A 16,015-nucleotide genomic window follows, 5' to 3' on the forward strand; every position below is an offset into this window, starting at 1 on the left:
ACATTAATCGATGTGATGTGGAATAACAAAAGTTATCGACCGATAATAATTCATTATACATTATTCGTTAGGATTCAGGCATCATTTAAGGGACATTATTATCTGGTAAAGATTCCTGGGAGCCCTTTAACGAAGCTCATTTTAACTATCTTCGAAGAGTCGAAGGGCGTTGCCGCGCGCTAATTGCATTAATTGCAAAATCTTCTTCGTTCCGTGGCGTCTATTAACCAAAAACCGGAGAATTCTGATCTTGAAAATTTCCCCCTGTGGCGCCTCTCATTCCCCAATATGCAGTTATTTCAATCAAAAGGGACACAGTGGCACCGAACACAAACTCGCCAAGATACTATCTTCAATTGCTCGGCAGCGTGGTGTGTTACCGCACACATTTTATCGGCGCGATCTCCCGCGATTAATTTGATAGAGCAAATTGCGATTAGAAAAACGTGCTTGTCGTGCCGTAACGACCGGACGGTAACCCCGTTATGCGTTTAAGTGCACGCGACAGAATGCATAATGGAGACAAAGTCACGACAAGTCGACGACTGCTGGCGCAGCTCGTACGCAGGTTCGTCGAAGATTGTGGCAAGATTATCCAAAGCGGTGACGAACCGTTCTTTCATCGAGAGGAAGCGTGTTAATTCACCCCACCCGCGCATAGGGACTTAAACTTTGGGACTCCCTTGTCCATATGATCGACTACGTACCTCCCGCGAGAGATACGCACACCGTAGTTACGAGGTTCGAGATTAGCTTCGAGATCTGCCAGTCTCCCTTCCTGCTTTCTGCACGAACTAGGTGGAAACGATTCTTGCTTCCCGACATCGCGACGAAATCGAAAATTCTTATCGCTCACCGTGCCGCATGAGTAACTCCTTCTTATGGTTTATCGACATTTTACGCGCGCAACAGCTTTATCTGTATTTATTGTACACCGTATATTTATCCGCTTACTCGGAGCCGACGCTCGAAGTTCGGAAACTAATGTTTCCGAGCAGAACATTTTTACTTCACTTCTAATTCCGAGGATATATTGTAAATAAACGTTCGAAGTTGGAGTCAATATTCCATGCAGAAAAGGCGTGTAAATTAATAGACAAATATAAGGTAAGGATATTCAAATTTTTCTGAGATATAAATATAAAATATAAACAATATATACAACACAGAGAGCCGGTTGTTCCATCTTCAGATAAACTAAGCTACCTATTGGATAAATAAAAGAGTAAAAGAGCTTAAGAGAGTACGAAAGTAAGAAGGTGAGCTGAAATTTATCGAAAGGTGGAACAACTCTCAGCCATATACGTGTAAAATGTATAAAATATTGATTTAGGTAACGTGAATGTTTCTTAAAACTGATATGTGCATTGAACTGATTAAATCCATCGATCTTACGAAATGTCTTTTCTTTGAAGAAATTCTTATTTGGTGGCTTGATCATCAATCATAAAATCTTATCAAGTCGTTGCCAAACGCTTCGGTTATTCAAGTACACGGTGTGTTCACATTTGATTACAATCGTAATAAAAAATCAGTGCGATATTTAAAGTCGATAAGTCGTTTCAGATCTGACTAAAACAAGCTTATCAACGAAAAATAGCTTATCAACGAAAAACCAGAAAGATCGGATCTAGCGGGTTATGTGGGTAGAAACGTTCGATTGATGATCACATCTTTATATTCCTCAGCCGAAGAAAAGTCATTAAGTCCAAACATGCGAAACCAAATCTGGTGTCGCTCTCCATATACGATGAGGAAGTATTATAGCGATACACTACATCCAATATAAATCACTGAGATAAAAGTTACAAATGCTTTTAATTAATAATCTATGGTATTTCTATGAGATAACATATATAAATAAGATTATTTTGCACTCACTGTATATCTGAAATATATAATATCATAATTATAATATAATTATATAGTATATTATAATATATTTATAATGCATTATATAGACATTGAAAGAGAGATGACTCCTGTGAAAGCGGTTGACTTGAAGTTAATTCTGGATTCAATTCTGACTCTTGTCTTACATATGTACATCTCGGATTAAAAAAAAAATTGATTAGAGAATTAAAAACTTGTAGGAAGGAATATGAAGTGAATAGTAACTCATTTTGGGAAATTATATTTCATATTTTCATTCTTTATACATATATGTTAAAAAGTATCATATTTAATATTATCAATAATATTATATATAATATACATACATAAAATAAAATAATTATATATCCACATTATACAATAAATTAACAGAGTTATAAAATTTTGAATATTTGAAATAAAAGACAAAAGAAGGATTTTATCTTCAAGCTTGTTGTTAGTATAAAATATCTTCACATTATGAATATATCACAAATGTAAAGGACAAATACAAAATAAAGCTATTTTAACTCTAAATCTTGTATGACTTTAAATCTTATATTCACATAACGCTTATCAATAATACTTATTATTACCAACAATTAAATAAAGCAATAAAAGTAAATATATTATCGGCAAACTATTTTGCAGACAAATATGTAAATTAATAATAAATGTATCGGGGAAGTTTAAATTCATACAAATAAAAACATAATGAACATTATCTCTCGCGTACGTTATGTTATTTTAACTGACTGCATGATGAGATATGCATTGCGTTTTGTAATCGGGAAGGCTTCGCAAGCGAAATAACATCGATAACTCCGATATTCAATTAGTCCGCGGAGAGAGATGGCACTCAGATAAAATATCCTCCACGGAATATTACTGTATCGCATTTGTTTACAGTGCACGCACCACAGTATTTTACAGCGGTGACCCCTCTCATTAGCGAAGCGAAATTACCCGGATTCGATTATCTTCCGCGGCGCAATAGCGGAAGCGCACGGTGCATCGTCATCGAAGGGCACTTCATTTTTATGCGTACGGGCAACATTTCGTTCGACCGCTTTTAATCGCTTTTGATCGATAATCAATCCGGACCGGACGATTTCGCAGTTTTGACTTCCGGGATCGCAACCTGGATCAAACTGTCTGGCTGTCGCTCTCTACCCTCCGCGTCGTCCGACCGACCGACCAACCGGCCAGCCTGCGTAGACAAGGGGACAGATAAAATCGGTATTACGCTTAGGGACACGCACGTGCAAACCTATTAACGAACGCACGCTCACGCGTCCGACCGCGCGCGGGCGCGCTATAATTCACATGAGAAACACACGCGCGCAGGACAACACCGACGATCGCTGTGATTTACGTGCCGCTACGATACTACCTCCAACTCTCCCCCTATCTCAATTTCGTACCATCCTATTAACCTCTGCACCGGCACGTTGCTATGAAATTTTGGAAAATCACTCGACTTCCTGATATATTCAGACTTCCTCTATGTGTGTTACGACGGAAATCATTCTCAACTCTATCCTCAAGTTTCAATGGAATTTTGATCATTTTGATTCAATGATACAGAAATATTAGTTTGATAAAATATATTACAGTAGCGCGATAGTTCTACTTCTACAGAATTAATACATGTGTGTGTATGTATGTCAAATAATCTATTTTGTATTAACTTTATGTATATATATATATGTGTGTATATAAATATTTCATGGTATACCTAATTGATGTATCAGAATTAATTCATAAAACATGAATTTCGCTAAACAACACGCATGTTCAAAAACAAGACATAAGATGTCTAAAGGATGTCTTAAAGACATTTCTTTTAAAAGACGTCTTAATGACGTCTAAAAAACAGTATTTGAACTTTTCGTTTTTGTTTAGGTCCAGTTCTCTGAGTTCACATATCGTGTGCTGATAAAATTGTCCTAAAAATTTTAATTATATTATTTTAATATAGTATATTGCATTATATTTAAATTACTTTTTTATCACAAAAATTTCTAAAATCCAACTCACTGCACTGGTAGGTCGTAAAAAATTTCAGAATGTTAAATTACATTTCGTTCTTATATAGAACATGTATACTAAAAGCTGAAAGATCGTTACTTTGCGTTTAACTTTTACGTTTAAAGAGGTCGATATTTATTGTTTTGAAAAGTAAGTCGCGATCTACACAAATTTCGTAAACTTTGCTTTATTACAACTTTAAATATTAAATTCATATAAATTTTAATCACAATTTTTATATTTAATCTCAATTCAGCGTACACCATTCATTAAAGTAAAAAAATTTATATAACATAACTATTGAAAATTAATATATACATACAATATATCTTTAAATAACTTTGAATACATATCAATATAAATGAATCAACTAAAAGCTAAAATAAATTTAAACATTATTGAAACATTATATTTTTTAATTGTATTACAACTTTTACGTAACACTTTTATTATATTATAATTTTATAATATACACACAGTGATAATTCTGTGATTTCTCTGATAATAGCAAAAATTCTTCATAAATGAAAATTCAATTAATTTTGATTAAATGCAGCGGTTCTAAATATAACGTTTTTTTTTTCAAACCCTGGAATCACTTTATATCTGTTATGGTTACAATAAAAAATTGCTATTAAACTCGCTCTATTCTCAAGTCTCGACGGAAGTTCCAAGTTAGAACAAGAAAGAGCTCACCTAGGCAGTTATCCTGCGCGAACGCGGAAGCGTTTTAACGAGCTCGTTTCGGCTAGGCGCGGACGTTAACGATATTTTAATTGATAAAATTTTGCAGACGCCGGTAGGCGGCCGTAGCGAGGACACAAATTTCCAATTTTCTCTGTCGCGAGATGGCGAAAAAGTTTAATTGCCGGCGTCCCGCCGGCGCTGCTCGCGCGGAACTTTTTAAAGCATTTCCGGTCGACTTGGACGGTCGCTTTTTGCCGACTCTCTTGAGGAAAATTGGACAAAAACTGAGGTTTCCTCAATAAACGAGAGGATATTGGTTTAAAAAGGTTTTTTTATAAAATGCAATATGTGCTAAAATTTTATTACATACACACAAAGCCATAAGTGCTTTAATGCTTGAATTCACATTGAAGTCTTTTTGAAGCACGACGTACTGTTTAATTAAAATTTTACGTTTCTAGTTGGTTATCAGAGAAACATTATTGCTATTTTTTTAGATATTACTCATTATATATGTAATACATAAAATTTGTTATTACTTATTATGTGTATTTTGTATACTACATATAATATATATATATTTATATATAATTATAAGAATTATGTTTATTAATAATTATATTATTGTAAATCATCAAACATTGATGTATCACAACTACAAAATTTATTTTCAGCTGTTTCGAAACAGCATCTCGAATAACAATAGTCGCGAGTCGGAAACATAAAGCACTTATCCCGAATATGCCACAATGTGCGAACAATATTTCAAAGCAGGAATTTTCAAACTTGTGTAGATCGCGACCTACTTTTTCAAACGGTAAACATCTGCGACCAACTTAGCTTCAATGAAAATAGAAAAGCGGAACGAGGATTAAATTAATTAACACTTATTTGTACCATTTTATTTATATTATTTTTACTTTTTCTCCTTTTTTATTTTTTACGGAATATAATTGAAAATATCAAAATAATTTATTTATAAAACGTAAAAAGTTTTAAAGCGAACATATATATACGTACGTTCATGTAAACTTCACAGAACAGGGATTTCCAAATGATTGCAATTGCGATCCTTTTTTAAAAATGCCAAATATTCGCCTATAAAATTTTAATAAATCTGAAAAAGTGTATAGGGGCTATATTTAATTATTTATTTAGAACATTTTAGTCCTCCTATGTTTTAATTTTTTATTAAATGTAATATTATAAATCTATTTCTCAAACATATAATGTGTAAAAAACGTTCCTATTTCCTATTTTTGTTGACAGTTTATATCAACTTAATGCAAGAGATTTTTAGACGTAGAAATTTGATAATATTAATTTATTTTAAATTTTGATTTCAACATTGACAATTTAATTTTATAGATATACGAAGCCAGAAAAAATACACGTGTTTGAACGTACAATCAACTATACGAAGAACAGAGAAAATTTTCTGTTAGAATTTACTTTGAAAATATAATTTTGTCCCAATAAAATATTTAAAAAATTTTTACTATGCACTTTAGTAAAATTAATCAAACTTATTTTATATTTTATTGTAGTTTTATTAATGAATATAAGAGAGAATTAAATAAGATTCTTCAAAATACAATATTGTCCCATGACCATACTTTCAAGGTAAACTCTAAGAAAAAAAATTCTTTCTAATTGTAAGTTCTAAGAACGAAATGTAATTTAATATTCTAAACTTTTACCACTAGCAACCTATACTTTGGAAACCCATGTTCTAACAATATTTATGATTCTATGCACATATGTATCTATTCCGTACAAGACACGAGTATTATCTTATACAGTTTTATGTCTATAATCATTAATTTTAGAAAAGCGTATGTTCTCGATAACCTCTTCGTGGAATCGATGCAGCACAGCCGGTTTACGCCCAACGAGTGTAAATTACACCCAACGAGCGGTATTTACTTCCTACACGAGGTGATGTTCCACTAGCCGCATTCGTACTAAGCGTGTTTTACGGAGTCGATCTTGGTTGTTGTTACGCTGATTCCTCGGTCATAATAGCTGTCGATCTTCGCGCGATCGAGAAGTTATCCGCTCGTTTCGCCGAAGAAGAGGTCGAGCCTGCCAGGTGAGTTGTCGATTCAGGAAGCTTCGTCGTCGATGTAATACTATCGGACAAGAGAATGCCTGGATATCGGATCGTCCGATATTTGCTTTTAAGGTAACGAACGAGGACATACGCTTGTATATTTTCTCATAAATTCTTTATACCAACTGAATGTGAACGATTCTTGAAAATATCTTACAAGATCTGCGCTTAGTCACGTTGAGAATTGCATATTTCGAATCGTCTTGATTTATTTTGCATATTGTATATTTTCTGCCGTTATTCTCTCAAGAAACCACCACGCAGATCTTTAATTCCAGAATGTACCAATATATTTGCGATATTCGCACGTTTTCTAGTGAGAAATGACCGTCTATTTGACTTCGACTTGACGTCTATTCGACATTGAACTGACAGTCTTTCTGGTTGGTGTACGCAGTAATCTCTTAAAGTTATTGCCTTCTGCAAAAATCCAAGAAAATAATTGTAAAGATTAAAAAATGTTTGAAAGCATGCTAGTCCATAAATTAAAATTAATTTGCGATTTGCTTGTGTTTAAACACGTACATCGTTTACTATTAATTAATCGCTATGTTGTATCCACAAAAGTTGTTACATATAAATTCCTAATTCTTATAATTTAGAAAATTTTATATTGTTAATACTTTATTACGTTTCCAAAAATAAATGCAAGCTCGATAGAGAACTTTAGTTCACTATTTACAACATGTACAAGCGGAAAAAAATAATATTATGGGTAGAGAAAGTAGGTCGCCGAAATCAATATATCACTTTATTTTTGGACAATATTTCTTAAACAAACGTTAAAAATAAAATTTTAGAAACATAAATACAAACTACGAAGTATCTTCTATCAGATTATATATAGTAGTTTTTATATATAATACTGTTTGCAATTTTGCAATAATTAACTTTTTCAAGATAAGCAAAAATAAGCGTAGGACAAAATGGGCTCTAAAACTAACGTAGTAGGCAGTGATGTTCACATACTATTTCTATTATTTTTCTTTCACAGGAATCATTCGTACAAAATATCTACAAGTGAATGTATATAAGATTTTCTATAATCTTTTCATTCCAATATAAAACGTTTTTTGATTATTTATATATATTTTATACTGTTTTGTAAGATACAAACATGTAACACAATAGCTTCTTTTTAAGGATTTTTTAAATACACGATTGTGTGCCTTTGACTCTGATTAAACTGATTTGACACTGTAAAAATTAAATTAGCTTATGGTCGGTCCAATGATGGGTAAGATATTTTTAAAAATTATCTAGATACAGATACAGTTACATGTACAAAAATTTATCTAAATACAGATATAGATACACATATTAAGATGCATAGTATAGATACAGATATCAGATACTTTGAAAATATCTTCAGATACATTTCAGATACTCTTAAATTAATTTTATTGTAATAATGATAATGTATAAAAAAATGTATTAGTTATTAAATGAATCATTTATTTATTCATTTTTATTATATTTATATAGATAATTGAAAAAACTTATAATTATCATAAAATGATTTTGGATAAGAATTATGAGATGATAATTATTCATCATAGTTTTACAAATTAAAAATGCTTCAAGCATTGTTTGTTTCCAACTATATATAACTATACATGCGTTAGAAATTCCACAATCTAAGATCACTGGCTGTGTTCAGCAGAAAAAGCAGCTGCATAACTGTAAATTTTTTTAATGTAACTGATTTGCATTTAGATCCTCTGAAGAACTAAAAGAAAAACCAATCGTATTATAAAATTTTGCAACAGCAGAACTACTTTTTTTTCTGCGGAATGGAATCAATCGACAATCACACATAAAATGGAATTATGACTATGCTGAGGAAATGTATCTGAAAAATGCATCTGAAAATTAGTTCAGATGCTGTGTTTTTTTATCTAGATACAGATACAAATACTCGAATTTGAATGTATCTTAGATATAAATTAGAAAATCTCTATACATGTATCTAGATACTACCTAATACTGGGTCTGTCTTATCAATAGGTGTACTGATTTACACGCTAATTTTATATTTAAAATCATGTGAAAAAGTAAGAAAGAAAGAAATATTAAAAAATTCATTTAGGAAACTACAAACATATAAAATGATGTAAAATTATCATTAATATAATATACACATTATTATTTAAACTATGCAATTTGCAAAAAAATGTCATAAAAGTTTTATATTCGTACTTGTAGAATTTGTTTCTAGCTGATTTTATATAGAAACAAGCCACAAATATATGAACTATGAATTTTTACTTTAATATTCTAAACAAATCTTTTTTTTATCAGTATTAATAAAGTGCAATAGTTAGTTTTCAAGAAATAAAGGAACGTCTTTTTTCTTCTCTAAAAGGAACGTCTTCTTTCTTCTTTAAAAGGAACATCTTCTTTCTTCTCTAAAACTATCTCTTTCTTTTTCCCTTTCTCTTTTTCCTAAGGCTTGAGAGAGAGAGAGAGAGAGAGAGAGGTTTTAATTCTCGCTAAAAATAAAAATGATAGAATAGAATAGAGCTTAACTATCCGTTTCTATCAACCTAATTTAGTTTTAATTTTGATTTAACTAATATTTCATCTTTTTCTAATTCTAAGAATTACAAAATTATTAGATTATTTTGATTTTAAGCGAGGCTTAAAACTTTTTATTGATAGAAACATTATATTCGCGTATCAGTCGGGCTTTTTTCCATCAAAATTGATAAATATTCGATAAAAAATTCGTTTCATCTCTCGCTAAAATAATTTTCGATAAAGGCTGCGACCCACTTATAATTAACGCTGCAAATTCTTCGAAGCATTCTTCGACTAGTCAATTCATAAAACTCTTTCTTCCGACGACTTTCTTGGTCAACGAAGCATTTGAACCGTTAAGGATTGCACCTAAGTCAAGTGGGGAAGGTTGAGCGAGTAGTGAAATCTCTCCTCGTCCTCTCACCCTGATTTGCGTGCAACGTTCGGTCATAATACAACTCGCCGGCGCAAAGCAAAAGGAATAGCGTCACGCGCGTTACCGTTGTACTTCCGGTTGTACAGCGGAACCGGAGCGGGGCGCAGGCACCGAGGCACGTGGTCGTGAATTCTCGCCCCCTTTCATCGGTGCAACCGGCAACGTGAGCGAAGGTCACCGCGGAGAAAAGGAGGAAGCGCGCGCGCGGTGGTTGAATAAGGTCGAGTAAGGGCGGGAGCGTGGCGCGCGGCTGCGCGCGCATACCGGAGTCACGCTGCCGGTCTACCGTCCGGAGTTAAGCCGCATGAGCAACGCGTGGTCGAGTTAGTTACGCCGCAGCCTTCAGACGGGAGAGTTCTGTCGAGTGTCTTTTCGAGCGTCGAGCGCTTTACAAACGGGACAGCCGACTCTCGTTTATTGAGTATCTTAAGTCTCTCTTTCCCATTTGGCGCATACTTCGTTACACTCGGATTCCGACTCACCGTACTCGACCGCTTCGATTCCGCGTCGCGAAATGATATCAATTTGATTGATTCAAGTGCGTTTCTCGAGAAACGTTCGGAAGACTTTGTGGAAGATTTGAAACTTGCGTGACCTTTTGTGACAGTCGGCAACGTTATTTACTTCGAAAAAGACGAATTCGAACGGTAACCATAGTTACAGATTTCTTGGAATCATGAGGGCGTTCGCGCGTTGCGTATTCGTGCTCATCGTGACGATCGCGACGGTTGTCGTTTCGAAGCCGGACGATCTGGCGAAATCGCAGTTAAGGATCTTCAAGTGTTGTCGGCATGGCGAGGAACTAATTAATGACGACGCGAACAGCGACGCGTTGCCGCGCTGCGTGCCAACGACGAATACATGGAAACCTTTCATTTTCTCGATTGATGATCGGGCTGTCGTTGATGAACCTCCCGCCGACTGGTACGTTATCGATGGCCAATGGCCGAAATGCGACAACCACTCGGAATTAGTTCACGTACCGAACCGGCCTGCGAATCCGTACGTCATGTTCATAAACGGCGAAGTGGTGCTCGAGTACAGTCTAGCCAATCAAGGTCCCTACTTTCCTCCCAGTCGCTATTGCTCCGATATGAACGCCCTGCTCGTGTGCATGCCGAAAAAATCAGCAGGTAATCATGCCGCAGCGACCATGAGGCCACGAATACGACGTTGCTGCGGCGAGAACGCTAGTTTCCACGAAGGCGGGTAAGAATCTCGTAAGAAATAATTTTCTTAATGCGTTTACTTTCTCATTGCTGGTGACTGTTCTCATTGCTCGGATCGGTCGGATCAATCCAAATAATACATTTAGGTTAGTTCAAGGCCTGAACATTAGGTTAATTCGGGTAGAAATATTCGAAGATCTGTATTCTTTTGTGTTCGTTTCTTGACCCTTACAACGGAATCTAATCTTTAGACGACAAATGTTTAGCATCGCTTCTATCGACTTTAGTAGGTTGGAATGAGATAGCATAAAAAATACAGTATATGTATATATTCTTCTTTGTCATTCTTGTTTTGACAAAATTGTTTATGGCCAGAACTTATAAAGAGGGTTTGTAATTTTTATCATTGTAGATCAACTTTTATCTCAGTTCAACTTTTTTTTTACTCTTTATCTTCCTCTAATTCTAAAAATTAGAAACTCACAGCGTTTAAGAATTATTTTATTTTTGTTGTTTATCAATTGTTAAACAAGAACAAATGTTTACGTGTTATATTGTGAGTGAGAATTGATCCGCGTCCTTGCACGGTTCATCTTTTCTCTTTTTCTTTTCACGTTGAAGAGTAAAAGAGAAATGACGAACTATGCAAAAAGTTCAGCTAACCGCTAAAGAGAACAGACTTGATATTTTGCTGGGATGTAGTACAACGATCGTTTAAAATTACAAATATTATTAATAAGAAAACAAAATTTTTATTGGTATTTATCATTTTATTTTCTATTGAAAAATTAGGAGAATGTATATTGTAAATTAGGAGAAATATCATAAATGTTATACGAATTTTTTTTAGATTAATTTATATAATTACATTTTTTTTAAATAGATATTGAAAAAGATTTGCTGGCAAAGTAAAAAACATTAGACGTCAAATAAATCAAGCGTTAATTTTCGACCCAAATCTTTTTCCTTATTTCCAAAAGTTATAAGATCTAAATGTTGTCCTAGAACTCAAAAACCAAAAGAAATATCTAATTATAAGTTAACTAATATCTAATTGTAAGTTTTATAACAATAAAAGTCGACAGAAAATCCTAATTTCCTAATTGAGAGAAAAATAACATGTATAAAACCGATTTATGATACAAAATTTACAAAATACAAATATATTTATTTAGAATCTAACTTACTGTATAAACAAATCCAGTTCCAGATTAAAATGACTTTAATATATTGAACAAAACTGATAAGTTAAATAATTCGAATTGGAATATTAACAATATTCCAAAAAAATCTAAAAAATGTAAGTATCACTAATATGATACAATGAAATAGTTCCTTATTTATGGTATCAATAATTCTTTCGTTTCTTATCTAAATACTATTACGGAATAAATATTTTTTGTATGATTTACCTCTTTGATGAAACAGTAACGGATTTCGTAAGTCTTCGACTTAATCATTGGTAGCTATTAGTTTATTTATCAAGTAACGTTTGAGTGAAATCCGTTAATACGTGTGTAAAGCGACCTTGACGATTACATTCGTCCGGTTTGTATTCGAGAATGTTGACGTTGGGTGCATAAGGCAGTTTCTCGGCGAGTTCTAGCATAATAAATGAACTATACGCAATATCACACTAATTTTATAATAAAAACTAAATCGAAACTGACGTATGACTACCAATAATATAGAAGTAAGATATTTATCAATTCTTTATGTATCTTTTATATATGTTATATCAATTATTTCGAAAATAGTTAGCAGCAAAAAACATAAAACTCAACAGCAATAGTTTTCTTTACTGTTAGAGAGAATTCATTTTTATTTTTTAATTTTTTCTTACGCTAAATTTCTTGGAGTGAAATCTCACGAGAGTTAAAATACTGCCACTATAAAAAAAAAAGACCGAAAAATATGTGTATTCTTGAATAAGATTGGTAAATTTTCATTCTTTTTTTTGAAATGAGATTTCATACTTTTGGAGTAAAATTTATTTAAAAAGAAATGAATGAATTTTCTTTTCTTTAGTATAAATTTTATTCCAAAAAAAAAAGAGTGAAAATCTGTCACTTTTATGTAAGAGTGCAAATTTTTCACATTCTAAAATGACATATTTCTTTTTTGTAATGAGATTTTATTCCAAGAAATTTAGAGAGTACTTTCTCTCTCTCTCACACACACACACACACACACACACACACACACACACACAAATAAATTCTGTGTATGTATTAGCATTTTGTTTTCCAATTCTCATCTTTTTCTAGTTTCTTCATCTTTTCATTTTTTATGCTTTATTTCTATTTTTATTTTTGTAACTCTATTTTATATATTTGATTTTAATATCTCTTTAATATTCTATTGTTCACTTTGTACGATTTTTAGCGATTCGATTTTAAAGCGTTTAATACATAACTGTCTACCTACTTACCTCTCTCTTTCTTAGAAAACATTAAATCTATATTATATATAATATATAATAATAATTTCAAATATTAAATTGTAAAACAAACAATAATATTATATATATAATTAGATAATAGTGACTTTTATTTAATTATTAAACGTTTCGATCTGCAGACTGTTAAAGAAACATTTGTACAAAAGAAACACAACAAAAGAATTTACGCTTGGATGCCCCTACTGTTTTCTCATTGTAACGAGTGGCTCCGTGACAAATATATCTCTTTTTTTCAACAGAAATACCTGCGTAAACCTGGTAGAAACTGCGGATGCACCACCATTACTTCCGAACGCGTCGTCTGCCATCGAAATCGTGTTCGGATTTCCTAACTGCCCAAAATCCGACAATTTCACGATCGTCGGAAATGCAATGGACGCTGAGATGCATCCCGACGGCAGTTTGGAGATAAATGGGGTCGTTTTACCTAGCGGTCAGTTCTGCGTTGAAAGGATAAAGGAACTCAACCAGATCGCCAAGGTGTTCGCCTGTCCTGAGCATGCACCACAAAGGTCAGTGCGAGATTGAAATCAATGATGTCTTGATATATTTTTATTCTCGCACTTTTTTATGTAATGTTACAGACATACTGACAAATAATAATATAAATTTATATTATTTTAACGTCTGATAACACACGTTAAGATAACTCAAGATAATTCAAGATAGATAAAAAATCTTGGATAAGTAAGTGATCTTTATTTTTTATTATTTTTACTCGGATTTGGAAAATATTGTATTTGATTTTGATACAATAATTCAATTGTTTTTTTTCAATACGTTACAACATTATTATTTAAGTATTGTTGAAGTATATCGATCCTGCCTGAGTCTAATTATCTTAATGGGACTATAATGTTATTTTTTTATAATTTTTTTTTTATAATATTATTTTCTAACAGATTTTAATCCTCCATCGGCCTTATGGAATTTTGCACCTTTCGTCAACGTATGGGGTCCACAGCAGATTTTTTTTTATTGTTCTGAACTAAATAAAAACCTATAAAAAATTTTGTACACTTATAAAATTATTAACAAAAATAACAATTAAAATCCGCGTATTGAAGCTAAGTACAACAAACGATTATGAAGTTCTTAAATTTGAACAACTGTTTAACGATGATTTATTAACTGCATTCGTCTATCTTTTTATAACGATTTAATTTAACTCCGAAAAATGTTATTGTCACACTGAAGTATCGAATCTTATGATTGAAACTTCTGTAATTGATGATTAACATATATTATATTTTATTACACACGTACAACTGTATCGGCTCTCATTGGCATTATACTCCTTTATTACAATGATATAACAATTATTATTATGATATAACAAAAATAAGCTTTTACCATAAGAGAAGTCGTATTGTATTTTGCTCAATTTTTACAAATTCAAATTTGAATAAGAAAATTGAAAAAACGGATAAAAATTTGTAATTTGATATAAAATATTTTATACAAAATTATTTTTACAAAATAAAATTTTGTTTATTTTTAATTTCAAAATAAATATAAAGATACAAAAAATAAAAATATTATATGGTACACCTCTTACAATATTTCGGTTACACCTCACACTTTGGCTTACTATACAAGTTACAACAATAGTTTTCTTATAATTTCTCAAGTTACATTTATTTATCAAGTCTTTCTTTTTCAATTATGAGTATTTCGTGAATCTTGTATTTATTACATTTTCGTAAAAATTGATTTTGTAATTGAGATCTGAAAGGAGACTATATCAAATCAAAACTAATACCAAATTCTTTATAAAATTTCGATGATTTAAAGTAGAATTATAGCTGTCCTCAAATTAAATAATATCATAGAATTAACAATAACTTAGTCGAGTATACCAAAATATAGTCATAATATCCATCTTGTAATAATTATAATGAAGTAATACAAATTATTAAGTAAGCAACGATACACACATATACCTAGACCAAGCATATCCATACTGACTGGCGGTTAATTCGGCACTTACGCGTTGTAAGCTTCATTCTATCTTTATCACTCATTACTTATAGAAGGAAGATAGAATGAAGCTCGAACACTTAAACTGAATGCAGTCATTCATTTCCATTCGTTTCCAAAAAGTGAAATTAACAATAAAACACTTAGATCAAGCATTCTACTTTTGGTGGGAAGCTAACCATTTGACAAAGGAACAATGCGACAAGAGATGTGTTCTGATTCCCATTTGAGTGCTTCTCAGTCGTCGTGTCATCCTTGTTTAACGTTCAGTATATAAGAATGATATGACATCCGGGGAGCATTTACCTGAGAATCCGAATATACCCAAGAAAGCGGCTTTATGCATTTTTTTTTCCTCCAAATAACCAACGTTAATTGAAAAGAGGGAAACGTATGTATCTTCTTTTTTCAATGCTGGGACAAGAAAAAGAAGAATAAAGGTGGCTCTTGTCGCACACTTTGTCAATATGGCAACTTTACGCTTGGGAAAACCTAAAACCTTTTCTATGTTGGAAAGCATTCGACCTTTGATATAAACCTAGCTAGTTGAATTTAGTCGGTTAGTTTTCTAGGGAAAAACAAGATAGGTTGATCCGAGTTCTCTATAGTTTGCTATTCAATGGTTGAAGATGACTAAGTAAAGTTGAAACGTTCCATGCTTTGTATATTAGTGAAAGAGTTTCACGTCATGGAGTCATGTAACTTTTTCCCCTATGACGGAAACGTGAAAAGTGACATTTGTGTGT

General features: G+C 32.5%; 1 protein-coding gene across 1 annotated transcript in view; it reads left to right on the forward strand.

The window, feature by feature from the left end:
• Positions 1 to 10,335: 10,335 nt before the first annotated feature.
• LOC108746451 (probable G-protein coupled receptor Mth-like 1) overlaps positions 10,336 to 16,015 on the forward strand; it is a 163,815-nt gene continuing 158,135 nt past the window's right edge. Inside the window, exons 1-2 of the mRNA XM_018483236.1 lie at positions 10,336 to 10,868; positions 13,529 to 13,801. Coding sequence (XP_018338738.1) covers positions 10,336 to 10,868; positions 13,529 to 13,801 — 806 coding nt within the window. The remainder of the gene's footprint in view (positions 10,869 to 13,528; positions 13,802 to 16,015) is intronic.

This window comes from Trachymyrmex septentrionalis, unplaced genomic scaffold, assembly GCF_001594115.1.
Source record: "Trachymyrmex septentrionalis isolate Tsep2-gDNA-1 unplaced genomic scaffold, Tsep1.0 scaffold171, whole genome shotgun sequence".
NCBI classification, from domain to species: domain Eukaryota; kingdom Metazoa; phylum Arthropoda; class Insecta; order Hymenoptera; family Formicidae; genus Trachymyrmex; species Trachymyrmex septentrionalis.